This window comes from Drosophila obscura, unplaced genomic scaffold (assembly GCF_018151105.1).
Source record: "Drosophila obscura isolate BZ-5 IFL unplaced genomic scaffold, ASM1815110v1 contig_1, whole genome shotgun sequence".
NCBI classification, from domain to species: Eukaryota; Metazoa; Arthropoda; class Insecta; order Diptera; family Drosophilidae; genus Drosophila; species Drosophila obscura.
Genome location: NW_024542679.1, coordinates 9,328,279 through 9,343,031, shown reverse-complemented (window position 1 = coordinate 9,343,031; position 14,753 = coordinate 9,328,279). Strand labels below are relative to the sequence as shown.

Genomic DNA, 14,753 nt, shown 5'->3' with positions numbered 1-14,753 from the left:
TAGTTGGCGGAGATGGCAACGTGAGCTGCACTAACATTTTACTCTCTTTATATGAAAGCCAATCATATCTTACCTCTAAAGATTATACTGCTCGGAATCTGTCCTAAGTAATCATCGACTTCCTTTCCAGATTGGCTTCTATCTCTCTGTGATTTATGGCAGCTCCACCGCCGGCATTGCGCATTGGGTACATCAATTTGTAGTCACGCTGCCATCGCTAAGTGAAGCCTCCCTCATGTATAATAGTGGCTGCAGCAGCCAAGGCTGCCTCCGTTTTTCCTGTTTTAGCCCCGCATAAATCTCTCATTGCCACTCGCTGTGTGCGGCTGCTGTGCCGAGTGCACTGCAAAGTGGATACGAATTTTAATGAATATGCGCTATATGGTCGTTGAGTCACCACACCACCAACCCATCCAGCCATCCATCCAGCCATCCATCCGACCAACATCCCTTTGAGCTGTGCTCTGCTCTGCTCTGCTCTGCTCGTGGTAGCCATACAAATGCTGCGAATGTTTCAATTTTACGTGCCACTGTTTAGTGGCAAAGGCTGCTTCTGCCTCTGGCATCCTGCAACCAAACCGGGTTCGATTTTGATTTGGCTCGCGCTGGTAATGAGCTGGGAGAGAGTTTTATGGCCCGGCAGCAGCGGATGCAGCACCAGGTTCGAGGCTCGTAGCTCGTAGGGGGCCCATAAAATTGATGGCCGAATGTTGCGAGTGGGTGGGACGGGGCTAGGGCATATCATCTGCCACAGCCAGTGTGCGCGGCAGCCTCATCAATTTGATGTCGTGCACATTTAATGTGGTGTTGAGGGTAAGCGCGCGGATGCATAAAAAACCCAGTGCCCAGGCCCAGGCCCAGGCCGGAGCAGAGAGCTGAGAGCCAGTGCCAGTGCCATAAATTACTAATAAAATCCGCGTGGTGTGCGAAGGGATCACGGAAATGCGTTGCGGCCGCCTGTTTGCGAGGCGCTAACAAATGTGCGGCCTATTGACACATTTCGACACGACAGCGCACCGAACGAACGAACACACGTGACAGTTTCGTGCGAGTTCAGTAAATAAATTGAGTAAGTCGGGGGATTTTTCGTTCGATGAAAAACTGAATGACACATGTCCAAGTATTTGCCACGCCTGGCGGCACCCTGGAGGGGGCGGCCATCGCTGATGGCCCTGCGCCATGCCACTACCGACTGTGACAAGATCGCCCACACGACGGTCTCGATGGGTCGCAGCCTGCGCAAGACCTCGCCGTCGGCCTACAAGATCCTGCGCACCAGTGTGGCCAGGCTGGAGCAGATGATAGGCATGGGCCACAGGATCAGGCTGAGCGAAAAGGAGCAGGCAGCCAATGCGGTGATCATGGCCGCGAAGCAGAAGGAGATACAGAGAGGGCTGCTCGATCCGTCCAAGTTCTCGCCGGGCAAGCACATCTTTGAGACGCTGAGCAGCATACGCAAGTCGCCGATCTTTCGGCTGCTCAAGAAGATGCCCAAAGGGGGCGTGCTGCACGCCCACGACACGGCCCTGTGCAGCACGGAGTTCCTCATTGCGCTCACCTACCGCGAGCATCTGTGGATCTGCACCACGGACGAGGGCTGCAGGGCGATTGCGTTCCGCTTCTCCGTGGACAAACCCACCATGAAGGCCATGGAGGCCTGCAACTGGGAGCCAATGGAGGAGTTTCGTCAGCGGCGCGGCGAGGAGAATGTGCGACGGTACCTGCAGCAGCGCTTCAGCATGTATCCGTTCTCGAACTTCACTTCGAACAACGAGGCGTGGAGCCACTTCATGGGCATCTTCATCCTGCTGGACGGGCTGCTCTGCTACGCGCCGGTGTGGGGCGACTACTACTACAACGCCCTGCAGGAGTTCTACGAGGACGGGGTGCAGTATCTGGAGCTGAGATCCCTGCTGCCGCCGCTCTACTGCATCGGCGGCGAGATGCTGGCCATCAGGGACACGGTGGCCATCTACCAGTCCGAGATGAAACGCTTCAAGGCCTCGCATCCGGACTTCATTGGCTCCAAGCTGATCTACGCGCCGCTGCGTGGCGTCGAGCCCAAGGTGGTCGACGAATATGTCAAAACGGCGGTGGAACTGAATGTAAGTTGTCTGGCTTGGCTGGCCCTGGGAACACACACACACACACACACTTTAACTTAGCCTTTTGCACGCCACTGCAGAGGGAATTTCCCGACTTCATGATCGGCTTCGATCTGGTGGGCCAGGAGGAGCTGGGGCGACCGCTCATTGAGTTTGTGGAGCCGCTGCTGAAGATGCCCGAGCACATCAACTTCTACTTCCATGCGGGCGAGACGAACTGGTTCGGTTCGCCCATCGATGAGAATCTGCTCGATGCCATTCTGCTGGGCACGAAGCGCATTGGGCACGGCTACGCCATCACCAAGCATCCGCTGTCGATGCAGCTGTGCCGCCTGCTCGACATCGCCGTCGAGGTGTGCCCCGTCTCCAATCAGGTGCTGCAGCTGGGCGTCGACTATCGCAACCATCCGGCGGCCCTAATGATAGCCGCCAATGTGCCCATTGTCATCTCGTCGGACGATCCCTCGTTCTGGCGTGTGGCCCCCCTGTCGCATGACTTTTACTTTGCCTTTCTGGGCATCGCCCCCATGCAGGCGGATCTGCGGTTCCTCAAGTGCCTGGCCCTCAACTCGATCAAGTACAGCGCCCTGCGGGGCCACGAGAAGAAGGAGGCCTTCGCCAAGTGGCAGAAACTGTGGGACAAATGGATCGATGAGGTGATACAAAAGAACTCGGCGTAGCTTTCATTAAATTTCGCATTTTATTTGATGTGTATTTTTTTTTTGTTTTGTTTTGCATTGCTCTCGGGCCACTCGCGTGCCAGAGCTAAGAGCTTGAAACTTACATTGATATTCGTACAATTGATATGGCTATGTGGGGGGGTAGGGGGGTGTATTTGTGTGGGTGTATAAGCTTCATTATATGACTTAAATCAGGGCTGATAATCCAGTGGGTGGGGTGGGTGTATGGGGGATATGTCTGGTAGTGGCCAACAGCCAACAGCCTGGAATATACATTTACATTCATTTATTGCAGCCATCTAAATTCATTGTTAAGCTTACACATTTATGTACTGTACTGTACTGTACTGTACTGTACTGTATTGTATGTATAGGGCATAGTTTTGAATACAAGTGAGTATATAGCACAGTTATAACTTGAATGCACACCAATTAGCAGTTGCAGTTGCTTTCCAGGGGGTTCACCTCCCTCCCTGTCGGCAATTTAGACCAAAATACGCTCCTCGAAATTGTTCAAGCCATTTACTTTACATACAACTAGTTTTTGTTTGTTTGTTTTTTGTTGTTTAAATTAATATTACTAATTATGTGTATAAGTACGCATTTATTGTTATTATTATTATTATTATTATTATTATTATTATTATTATTATTATAGTATTGGGGGAAATTATGCATCTTCTTTTGCTTCTTTGTTGCTTGCAAAAATATTTGGAATTGGAATTGGAATTTTAGTTGTGTGTGGTTTTTTTCTGTTTCCTTTTCTTTTGGTTTGACTTGCTTGCCGTTTTTTTTTTGTTTCTTTTGTGTGCCCCCTTTTGGTGTTTCGATTAACCCTATCTCATCCATTCACATACCTAAACTTACGGCCTCGATATGTTCAAATCCTAAGTATAACTTGCATCACCATTTCCGAATTTTCCACTCCACTCCACTCCCACACGCGTATTCCTACTCTTTACAGTTCCATCACCATCCATCCATCCATCCATCCATCCATTGGGAATGGGAATGGGATTGGGAATGGGAATGGTCTTTTTGTTATGTATCGCTATGCTGTACAAATCTTAAACTCTACTCTCCTCTCCCTCCCCTAGCCTACTACACCTTCTGATCCCGATCCCATTCCTACTGCTGGTTTATCCTCATCTCCCACTGATCCTGCCGCTCTTTTTCCGGCCCTGCCCCAACGACTTTTCCTCTATCGCATGTGAGATTTATGTTTGGGCTATGTGAAATGTTGCCAGTGTTGCTGCTGCTGCTGTTGCTGCTGCTGCTGTTGCTTCTGGCGTAGTTTTGCGGTCTTCCAACTGGTCTCGCCCACGCTCAATGGATAGGGTATTATATCAGGCTGTTGTTCCGAGGACGAGCTGTCTATATCGTTGTGGTCTACGTCCATTTTGCTGTTGCCCACATCCGCATCCACATCCGCCTCGTTGTTGTCGTTGTTGTTGTTGTTGGTTTGCTCATTTGACTCGCCATTATTTTCGTGGCTATGCCGCTGCATCAGCCTCTGCCTGGGCTCCGATTTCTGTTGGCCCTCATTAATGTGGTTTTTGTAATTGCTGTAACCATATTTATTCGTGTTAGACATGTTGTCACGGGGTATGTTGCTGCTGCTGCTGCTGCTGCTGCTGCTGCTGTTGCTGTTGCTGCTGTCACCGTTGCAATGCTGCGAAACGAGAGTGGGCAAAAACGTGTTCAATTTTAATATAAATTCGTGCAAAATGCATAATGCACATTTAAGGGAATTTTATTACATTTTTACATTTGTTGGCTGTTTTTGTTAATTAAACAAAAATATAATTATGAAACAATTTGCGAATTGCTGCACGAATATTTCGAGTTTTCGATAATTTAACTATTAATATTTGTGCGCTATATATATACATATATGGTGTGTATATATGTATGTGTGTGATGTGTAGCTACGAGTGGCCTTATAGATTATTTGCACTGTGTGCTTTCGAGCTCGCAGATAAGCAGGCTGCAAATAAAGACAACCACAGGAACTGCACAAACAAAGAGCCAGATAAAGACTAAAGACAAAAAAAATACGAGTAGAATCCAAATTATAAGAACTAGCAGTGCCCATGCGTCCTCCTATATATATATATATATATATATATTCTAGCTATTAATGTACCCATATTTCATATGTAGCTGATGTGAAGCGATAAGCGATAAAGTAGCCCCCAGCAATGTGCCAATGCCATGATAGCGAAAAAAAAACCAACCACAAAAAGATAAGCCCACAAAATGGGCAGCATAAAACGCAGCACTTTCCAGCACTACGAGTATTACAAGTCGCTGCATGCCCCCGGCAACAACATGAGTCTCTGCACAGCAACTGCAACTGCAACGTGGGGCAAGAACAAGGAAACCGCTCGGATTGTGATCATTGGAGCCGGAGCTTCGGGCATTGCGGCTGCCACGCGACTGCTGGAGCAGGGCTTTCGGAATGTGCTGCTGCTGGAGGCGGAGGATCGCATCGGGGGCCGCATCCACACGATTCCGTTCGCGGATAATGTCATCGATCTGGGTGCCCAGTGGTGTCACGGCGAGCAGGGCAACGTGGTGTACCAGCGGGTGAAGGATTTGGATCTGCTGGAAAAGAGAGGCGAGCCAGCCATGCACTTTTTCCGCTCAAACCAGGAAGCGCTTGCGGAGGACCAGGTGAAGGCTCTCAGGAACTTCATGGACTCCTCCGGCACCCTTACCGATGCTGACTACGAGGGCTCTGTGGGCGATTACCTGACCCACAAGTACTGGCAGAGCTTCCCAGCCATGGAGCGCACCGTGGCCAAGGAGGCGCTGGACTGCATCAAGAAAATGATCTGCAGCTACGATGCCTGCGATCATCTCTTCGAGCTGTCCCCGCAAAACCATTTGACCTTCGCCGAGTGCGAGGGCGATCCAAACCTCAACTGGCGGGACAAGGGCTACAAGCAGTTCCTGCGCGTCCTGATGGCTGTCCCGGACGATCAGCCAGAGGATCTGGGCGTGCTCCGGGGACACGTGCTGCTGAACAAGCGCATTGCGGAGATTAACTGGCAGGGGGCCGACGAGCTGACGATCCGCTGCTGGAATGGTGAGATCATCACAGCGGATCACGTCATCTGCACCGTCTCCCTGGGCGTGCTGCAGGAGCAGCATAAACAGCTCTTTGTGCCCGCCCTCCCCGCGGCAAAGGTGCGGGCCATCGACGGCCTTCGATTGGGAACGGTGGACAAGTTCTTGCTGGAGTTTTCCGAGCAGCCAATGCCAGAGAAAATGCTGAGCTTCAACTGCCTGTGGCTGGAGGCGGATCTGCGGGAGCTGCGCGGTACCGATAACTTTTGGCTGGAGGGAATCTGCGGCTTCCATCGCGTTGCTCACCAGCCGCGTCTGATCGAGGGCTGGATCATTGGAGCGCATGCGCGCCACATGGAGACTCTCAAGGGGGAGAAAGTGCTCGAGGGTTTGCTCTGGCTCTTCCGCAAGTTCCTGCCCTTCGATGTGCCCCCTCCGAAGCGCTTCCTGCGCACCCAGTGGCACTCGCATCCCAACTTCCGTGGCAGCTACAGCTTCCAGCCGACGTACGCGGACGAGCTGCGTACGGGTCGCTGGGATCTGGAGTCGCCGCTGGCGGATGTCTCTGGCCGTCCCCGACTGCAATTCGCGGGCGAGGCCTCCAGCAGGACGCACTTCAGCACGGTGCACGGGGCCACAGAGACGGGCTGGCGTGAGGCGGATCGCCTGAATGAGTTTTACGCAGCCAGGGCCTGAACTAGGCCTGGAAAACATTCTGGGAATCCATACAGAAACTTTGTTAATCGAATAAAACCTCTCAAAGGCAAAGGCAAAGGCAAATCAACTCTGACCAAGTGAGTTAGTGACACAATTAAGCCAAATGATCCACGCCCAGACACTCACCAGCCCCATCTCTGACTGCATATCCATTCCCATTCACATGCCCATTCCCCATCCCATTTCTATTCCCATCTGCAAACACACAGAGCAGAAATACTTTGCCAGTCATAACAACCATTAACTGGACCATAACATAAGCACACCAAAGACAGGAGCAGAACAGAATAAAACGAACAGGAGGAGGACAACGACGACTCTTTGGGCTGCCAGGTGAATGTGTGTCTGTCCGTTGGTCAAACAGAGACTTGTTTAACATTGTCACTCGAGTGCGAGGGGTAGAGTGGGGCGTATAAAAACCACGTATCCGGCTGGCTAGACACCAAAGCCAAAGCCAAAGCCGATGCCAAACGGAACTAACGACTGTCGCCGCTGCAGCGCATTAACCGGCAGACTGCGAGCCAGGAGGCAGGAGGCAGGCACAAAGCTGCAGCAGATGTGGCCAACTTGTAGGAGAGAGAATTTTTTTTCTTTTTGTTGTTGTTTCCTTCCAACTGGAAGGGCGACAAAGTCGCATATGTAATTGGACTGCGGCGGCTGGGAATGGGGGGGTGCTAAAAGCAGGATAGCCAGAAGCAGATACCAGGACCAGGGCGACATGCAAACAAACAAACAAAGACAGACAGACAACCGGCCAGGGACAGGGCCAGGATCGGACTTGAATGGGTGTAAGGACCCGACCCCAAGTGGGCACCACGAGTCACATCAGAGCAGTGAAATTTGGAATGTTCTCTGGCCCCGTTTTGGCATAAATTTGAATTTTCAACATGGACAACCAAAGTGCTGCTGCTGCTGCTGCTGCTGCTCGAACCGGCAATTGTTGGAGCATTTTGCAGCAGGCACAATCTCATGGCCAATGTTCCTGCTCCTACTTCTGCTCCTGCTTCTGGTACGGCTGTTGTGGTTTTTGTGGCCATGCCTGGCTGTTGGTTGTTTTGGCTTGGCCCTTCGCCCGCACCCAGCTAAACTGATTTCTGCTTTCCGTACGAGTATTGCTCTCGTAATCTGAACTTTTGCATGTGTGAGCACGCCCCCTGCCCAGCGCCAGGGATGCCAACTAGTGAGTGAGTGTTTGTAAATGCCCCGAAAAACAGGCGCAATTACAATGTTGTTTGGAGCGCTCTCGCTCTCTCTCTCTCTCTCTGTCTCTCTCTGTCTCTCTCTGTCTCTCTCTGTCTCTCTCTATAGCTGCAAATGAGTTGGTCAACATGGTTTGGCTTTCATTCTACTTTCCATTTGGCCAAAGCCAAACCCAAATGTTTTTGTGATACTAAAAATGTTCCACTGAAACTCTTGAAATTTTCAAAGCAGAAATCTGCTCCTCCTTTTCAGCCAATACAATTATTTATTTATTTACTTAAAGTATCCGAGTGGAGCTCTCGCTGGTTTGCAGTGTTGAATTGCTTTCATGGTATAGTCCAATAAATGCTCAAATCGATTAAATTTGATCTTATCAAAATCTGTATTTAAGTTGAACAGCGCTGGACTCAGACCCGTACCCGTACTCGTACTCGTACCCCTACCCGTACCCGTACTCGTGCTCGTACTTATTGTATATTTTTTGTATGCCCCTTTATGGCCCTTCTGCATTCTGGCTCACAGCTGCGACGTTCGATGCCGGTAGTAGGCATTCAGACGCTCCGCCTCGCGCCAGCCCGTCTCCACGGCCCCATGCACGGTGGAGTAGTAGTGCTTGTGGGTGGACTCGCCGGCGAATTGCAGGCGTGGCCTGCCGCCAATATCCAGCAGCGGAGCTTCCAGATCCCAGGCACCGGTACGCAGCTCCTCCGTGTAGGTGGAGCGGAAGGTGTAGCTGCCGCGAAAGTTGGGATTCGCATGCCACTGGGTGCGCAGGAAGCGCTTCGGATGGGGCACATCGAACGGCAGGAACTTGTGGAGCAGCCAGAGCAAGCCCTCGAGCACCTTCTCCTCTGTGAGGGTCTCCATGTGGCGCGCATGCGCTCCGATGATCCAGCCCTGTAGAATGCGTGGCTGGTGCGAGACTGGATAGAATCCAAAGACACTCTCCAGCCAAAACAGCTCCGTGCCGCGCAGCTCCTCCAGATCCTTCTGCAGCCAGAGACAGTTGAAGCCGGGCCAATCCTCGGGCAGGGGCGGCGCAGCGAACTCCAGAAATAGCTTGTCCACCGTTCCCAATCGAAGGCCGTCGATGGCCCGCACTTTTGCCGCGGGCAGGGCGGGCACAAAGAGCTGTTTATGCTGCTCCTGCAGCACGCCCAGGGAGACGGTGCAGATGACGTGATCCGCTGTGATGATCTCACCATTCCAGCAGCGGATCGTCAGCTCGTCGGCTCCCTGCCAGTTAATCTCCGCAATGCGCTTGTTCAGCAGCACGTGTCCCCTGAGCACGCCCAGATCCTCTGGCTGATCGTCCCGTACAGCCATCAGGACGCGGAGGAACTGCTTGTAGCCCTTGAGCCGCCAGTTGAGCAGCAGTTCGCCCTCGCACAGCCAGTACTCCAGATGTCCGCGGCCAGACACTTCGTACAGATGATCTGCCGCCTCCACAGATGCCTCAAACTTGTGGAACACTTCGAGGAACTCCTCGGCAATGGTGCGATCGATGGGCGGCAGCTTGGCCAGCTCCTGCCAGTACTTCATGTTGAGGTAGTCGCCCAGCGAGCCCTCGTAGCCGCCCAGATCCGCCTGTCGCTCCGGAATCGAGTCGAAGGCGATTTTCTTCAGCTGGTCAGCAATAGCCTCGGGCAGCACCTCCCCGTTGGAGCGCACACACTTGAAGTTTTCGTAGTGGGGGTCCGTCACCTCCAGCATTTGCTGATCCTTCACCCGCTGGTACACCACGTTGCCCTGCTCGCCGTGACACCACTGGGCACCCAGATCGATGACATTATCCGCGAACGGAATCGTGTGGATGCGGCCCCCGATGCGATCCTCCGCCTCCAGCAGCAGCACATTCCGAAAGCCCTGCTCCAGCAGTCGCGTGGCAGCCGCAATGCCCGCCGATCCAGCCCCCACAATGACAATGCGGGCGGTCTGTTTGGTTTTGCTGAGCAGGCGAAGGGTGGCGGCACTCATGTCAAAGGGGTAAGGTAAGGCACACGCGGGCACACTTCTGCGTCGTCCAATGTGCGCGACTTTAATAAAAACTCTTTGCGCTCGATGGTGGCGACTAAATTTAGTTTGCTCACTTTCACACGCTGACGGATAGTTGCCCTCTCCCTTTCTCGCAAGGTGTATTTATATGGGGTGAGGCGCTCTCACGCAACACGTGAGGCCGCAATAAACCAAACCGAGAGAGCAATTCCACAGAGAGCGCGCATGCTCAGCGTTACATTACCGCACTCCATTTATGAACCTAAAGCTGCTCTCTCTCTCTCTTACGCTCTGTCTCCCTCTTTCTGACGATCTTTCATGCTCTATTGATTCACCGCTACGGCTCCGTCTCTGGCGCTCTGCTTATTACGCACTGCTGCTGCGACAAGATCAAACTTGCCGATTAGCGCAGTTTCATTGCTCCCGCGCGTGAATATTCGTGTTCAGCTCATGCAATAAAATCCGCGCAGAACAATTTCGTTATCGGCAGTTTTTATCGGCCTGCAATAAGAACGACGGCGGAGCAGCGCAAAAACTAATAAAGAAGAGAGCAAGGCCGCCGCCGCTCTCTTAAGTTACTCAAGAGCAAGCTCTTAGCACATGGGCTCTAAGTTCCGTTACGTTTTCACATACGAGTTATCGGCTGTGCCTTTTCTGGCGGCTATGCTATGAAATTTCTAATAAATCAATAACATTTTTAGTATTTTAATATACTAATGTTCTGATTTATTGAAAATTGAAAAAAATGTTTGGTAATTATGTATATAAAAATAAATCCAATCGACATAGAAATAAATTCAAAATAAAATAAATTCGAAGAAAATATTCAGAATTATTTACTGGCCAAAAATGTAACTGTAAAATCATGAATTGTGAAATTTTGTGAATTGTTGCCGATTAGAATATGAAATTGACCTGCTGACTGCACATTTCCATAAATCCATCGATTTAGGCCATTCAACTGCAGCATTTTGTCAATCGACAATTGTTTGAAGTCAACTTCATTGCAACAAAATCCCCATTCAGAGCTTAGCAAATGCAAAACAAATGCTTCACTTTAGGCAAAAGCCAAAACAATCTCACAGACAAAGCACAATCACTGCCCCAAATATACTCACAATACTCACAAGAATCGACTGCGAATACGTAACGTACATACATACATGCATATGTACATATGTATGCAACAAAATGTTCTGTTTTGGCTCCACTACAAAAGCCATGCCACTGCCACTGCGGCAGTGGCAAGCCGTGCGAGGGAGCCAAGGAGCGCCTTTGATGAATGTATTCATAAAAATCCAATCATTGCAATTGCGGAGCGCACTCGCAGCGAAAGCATTCGCATTCAAGATGAATACGCCGAAATAATGGGAAAACACAACGGACAGCTGGGTGCCGTGCCGCCAAACCACCTAACTGTGTGTGCCCCCCAGGCCCACCCAAGCCATTCCTTCTACTCCTTGCCCTTTGTTTCCCTTCGCTGGGAAAATACAAAAAATTGCAGCAATAATTTTTTTTCGTTTTTGCGGAAAACAAAAACACTTTTGTGCATAGAATGGGAAAATAACTAGAGTTGAGCTCAATGAGCATGAAGTAGACGACTGCGGGCATACCCTCAGCAGGAGTAGAATTTTGGTTTGAATTTTTGCAAAGAAATAAACTAAAAAAAAGTAACTTTAAAAATCAGAAACAGTTTGGTAAGACAGACTGTAATACTCCGTCCAAAGTTGACATGTTGCCAGCTGTTCCCTTCAGCCTAATACACCCCATCTTTCTGCACTACAAGGGGTATCTGTTATAACAAGAGAGGAGCGCTTACAGAACGTTTACAACAACAAAAGATGCGATTAAAATGACAAGTGAAAGCAATTTTCGAAAGCATCTGCTGCTAAAGCGCTAGAGGGAAACAGGGCGACAAAAGGAGACACGTACAATACAGAGTGAAAAGGAGAGAGATGACTGTCGAAGTATGGACACGACCGAATGATTGCCTCAAATGGAATGCGAATATGGCTGCCCAGAGAAATACGATAGCGCCCCTTACAGGGGGCAAGGGGCTCCTGCATCAAGCCAGGATACGGACACCCAAGTCAAGCCCCAGCGGGAGTTTGCCACCTGCCACCCTGAACAGCAGCAGGAGCAGGAGCCCCCCACCTTGAACCCAATCACACCACACCACACCGTACAATCCCTCTGCCGCCCCGGTACTCACATTCTTGCTGCATTCACATTTCAGTATCCATTCGACGGCAATGAATTTATTCTCAATTTGTATCTGATGTGATTGCAGGAATTCCTGATCGATTGGTTCCAGCGCCACGGTATCCCATAACTGTGCACTTTGCTGCTGCTCCTGCGTCCAGTTCTGCCCCTCCTTGGGCTCCTCTGTATGCTCCTCCTGCTCGCCATCGTCGTCATCATCATCATCGTCGTCCTTCTTCGTTTGCCTCTGTCTGGCCAGGACCCGCTGTTGTACGTAGTTAATTGGATCGACAGCATTTAAGGGACACAACAGCTCGACCTGAGACACCAAAAACGGAGAAAGAACAAAAGAATGGATGAAACAAAAAGGATTAAAGATGTGAGAGTCTGAGAGTCAGCGTCCAGAGGTCGGCTCCTTCTGTACAGGATGGTTCGCTCTCTCTCCTGCCAGGGAGGCGGGCGGTGCTAAATTGTTTCTGACATCGACACAGCATTTGACTTTTAATTATGCCGCCATTTGCCATTTGGCATTTGCAACTGCAGCTGCAAATTGACGTTTTAATGCAATTTGCTTTTTAATTAAAACTAAAAGGCGGCTAAAAGGCAAAGGCCAATAAACAACACAAAAACAGAAAGCAGAAAACAGAAAGCAGAATCTGTCTGTTGTCCAATGCGAGTAACCGACATGGGGATATCCTGTCAATTAGTTGTTCGAAATTAAACCCAGCGAGAGCAAGAGTGAGAGACAGAAAGCGAGAGCTAAGTCTGATTTGGGTCAGCTAAATGGAGAATAAAAGTTTATAAATTTTCTATTTTTCAGTGAAAATTCAGCTAAAAATAAATCAAGCGATATATCGATATCTATTTGATTATCGTTAGGTGTGACCGAAGATTGTCGGCATTGTGCAAGTGTGACCAAAGACTGCACGCACTGCGCTTCCGACGCTTCGGTCACTTCCTGTTTCTGCCCAACATACGCCAGCGGCCCCACAAGTAATTAAATTAATCTGCTTTTATCCACGAAATCAATAACTCTTCTGCTGTTTTCTTGCCAAAATACTCACAGACAATCCACAACGCATTCAACACGATGCCACAGATTAAACTGCGCACCGCCGATGATGTTATTTTCGAAACTGAACGCCGGGTTGTGAGGTGCTCCCGCACCATTCTGACCGAACTGGGCTCTGATGGGAAAGATGTCTGTGTGCCGCTGCCCAATATTGATGCAAGTAATTTGCGAAAAATTCTGGAATGGGCCGAACACCACAAGGAGGACTACGACAATCTCATTGATTACGAAACCAGCGAAATGACAGAGTGGGACGCCGCATTTATGCCCGCGAAGATATCGGAGATTATAGAACTATTTTCGGCAGCTATTTACTTGGACATCAAGGCGCTGATTGATCTGTGCTGCCGGCAGATAGCGCTCAAGATTCAGGGCCAGACCATGGAGCAGATGCGTGTGACCCTAAATATCAATCCGGAGGGCGATAAGGAAATTAAATAATGTGAACATAACCTCAGCTAAGCTTCGGAATGCAAATAAAAGAACAGAAGAAAAATAAATAATAATATTTAACATGTGCATATAATATTCTATGAGCCATCTCTGGATGCTACCTACATATACATATCTCTTTCAAGGGGTATCAATGCCTTGGTTGGTTGCCGCTGGGATTGCATCGGAATTAACGATTATTTAATTGAAACAGACAAATGGCAAGCAACAAGCAGGAACGCTACGAATGCAAATGCGGAAAAGTGCCTGCCCAGATGGAAATGAAAATGGCAATCCGGCTAAAAGAGAAACGCGCTGCAACGGTCTGCTGACGCTGCTTGGCGCTTAGCTGCCGAGAGCGTCAGGTGGGCTGCGACTTAATGCTCAGTTGAGTCCCTCTTAGCCCCGTTGATTGTTGCTGGCTGCTGACTGTTGGGGAGGGAAATCTTATTCTTTTCTTTGCCTGCAATCACCTGTATCGTGGTGGACACCGACGGGGCACAGCACTTGAGTGCGCGATGGCAACGTCCGCATAGCTTCGGTCGATACAGCTTACGGGAGACGCACTGCCCCAAACGAATCCGTGCCGGCCCCAGGCGCTGTATGCTGCGGCACTCGTGGCCCTTCTGTGGAGCAACCAAGAATAAATGCGGATTAGTGGGGGTGGGGGCACGGGCAATCCTTTAAGAGTGCTCCATTTGTTTGCAACTCACTCGTATCCTGTGGGCTGGCTCCTGGTGCTCGCTATTATGATGATGATGGGTGTGGGAATGCGGCGCTTTGGCATGCCCGTCCCCATGCCCATCCCCATGGTGTTTCCTTCTCTTTGTTAATGAGTGGCTGCTACTCCTCCGCCTATTGTTGTCCGGCTGGTTGTGGTCGCCGTCACACCTACGATTCTCGCAGAGCCGCAAATTGCTCAATTGATGGCAGCCCGCGTGGGGGGTGCTTGTCTGCCTGGTGGCCGTGCCGAGGCCACAGCCACGGCTGCAGGCGGTCCAGTTGCCGCTGGTGGTGCTGTTGTGGCAGGTGGCGTAAACTGCAACGATTCGAGTGGAAAAGAGTTGCTAATGGTTATGCTTATGCTGCTTATGCTGTTGATGCTGCTACCCATGATCGAGTGCCGCTGGCTCCATTAATCATGGCCACATGGCAGACACGAGCAGAGGACGACACAAACCCGCACAAAGTGTGTTGCTTAGAACAGGGCAACGAACCCGAAATACCCTAACTGCCGTTGGGCAGCTGCCTCTGATTCGAAGACTTAAAGTTCCACTT

General features: G+C 50.3%; 5 protein-coding genes across 6 annotated transcripts in view; 3 read left to right on the top strand and 2 right to left on the bottom strand.

The window, feature by feature from the left end:
* Positions 1–1,031: 1,031 nt before the first annotated feature.
* LOC111077235 (adenosine deaminase 2) lies at positions 1,032–2,813 on the top strand. Of its 2 annotated transcripts, none has more exons than XM_022371430.2 (2): positions 1,032–2,105; positions 2,166–2,306. In XM_022371430.2, exons 1-2 carry the CDS (start codon positions 1,113–1,115, stop codon positions 2,205–2,207), a joined length of 1,035 nt encoding a protein of 344 aa, XP_022227122.2. In that variant the 5' UTR covers positions 1,032–1,112; the 3' UTR covers positions 2,208–2,306. The 2 variants fall into 2 exon arrangements, with proteins under 2 accessions (XP_022227122.2, XP_022227121.2); XM_022371429.2 differs by having other exon boundaries at positions 1,033–2,105; positions 2,186–2,813.
* Positions 2,814–3,422: 609 nt separating this feature from the next.
* Positions 3,423–14,753, bottom strand: part of LOC111077233 (basic-leucine zipper transcription factor A) — a 45,584-nt gene continuing 34,253 nt past the window's right edge. Inside the window, exons 7-10 of the mRNA XM_022371426.2 lie at positions 14,189–14,514; positions 13,949–14,101; positions 11,982–12,290; positions 3,423–4,457 (exon numbers count right to left, since the gene is read on the bottom strand). Coding sequence (XP_022227118.2) covers positions 4,014–4,457; positions 11,982–12,290; positions 13,949–14,101; positions 14,189–14,514 — 1,232 coding nt within the window. The 3' untranslated portion in view covers positions 3,423–4,013. The remainder of the gene's footprint in view (positions 4,458–11,981; positions 12,291–13,948; positions 14,102–14,188; positions 14,515–14,753) is intronic.
* LOC111077234 (spermine oxidase-like) lies at positions 5,018–6,637 on the top strand. Its single transcript, XM_022371428.2, has one exon. It carries the CDS (start codon positions 5,045–5,047, stop codon positions 6,551–6,553), a length of 1,509 nt encoding a protein of 502 aa, XP_022227120.2. The 5' UTR covers positions 5,018–5,044; the 3' UTR covers positions 6,554–6,637.
* On the bottom strand, positions 8,006–9,847 carry LOC111077236 (spermine oxidase). Its single transcript, XM_022371431.2, has one exon. It carries the CDS (start codon positions 9,749–9,751, stop codon positions 8,291–8,293), a length of 1,461 nt encoding a protein of 486 aa, XP_022227123.2. The 5' UTR covers positions 9,752–9,847; the 3' UTR covers positions 8,006–8,290.
* LOC111077238 (S-phase kinase-associated protein 1-like) lies at positions 12,857–13,551 on the top strand. Its single transcript, XM_041591787.1, has 2 exons — positions 12,857–12,964; positions 13,038–13,551. Exon 2 carries the CDS (start codon positions 13,062–13,064, stop codon positions 13,482–13,484), a length of 423 nt encoding a protein of 140 aa, XP_041447721.1. The 5' UTR covers positions 12,857–12,964; positions 13,038–13,061; the 3' UTR covers positions 13,485–13,551.

Coding starts and splice junctions, on each gene's coding strand:
- LOC111077235 (XM_022371429.2), top strand. CDS start 1,113: ATGTCCAAGTATTTGCCACGCCTGGCGGCACCCTGGAGGGGGCGGCCA. Junction 2,106..2,185: donor AAACGGCGGTGGAACTGAAT/GTAAGTTGTCTG, acceptor ACGCCACTGCAG/AGGGAATTTCCCGACTTCAT.
- LOC111077234 (XM_022371428.2), top strand. CDS start 5,045: ATGGGCAGCATAAAACGCAGCACTTTCCAGCACTACGAGTATTACAAG.
- LOC111077236 (XM_022371431.2), bottom strand. CDS start 9,751: ATGAGTGCCGCCACCCTTCGCCTGCTCAGCAAAACCAAACAGACCGCC.
- LOC111077238 (XM_041591787.1), top strand. CDS start 13,062: ATGCCACAGATTAAACTGCGCACCGCCGATGATGTTATTTTCGAAACT.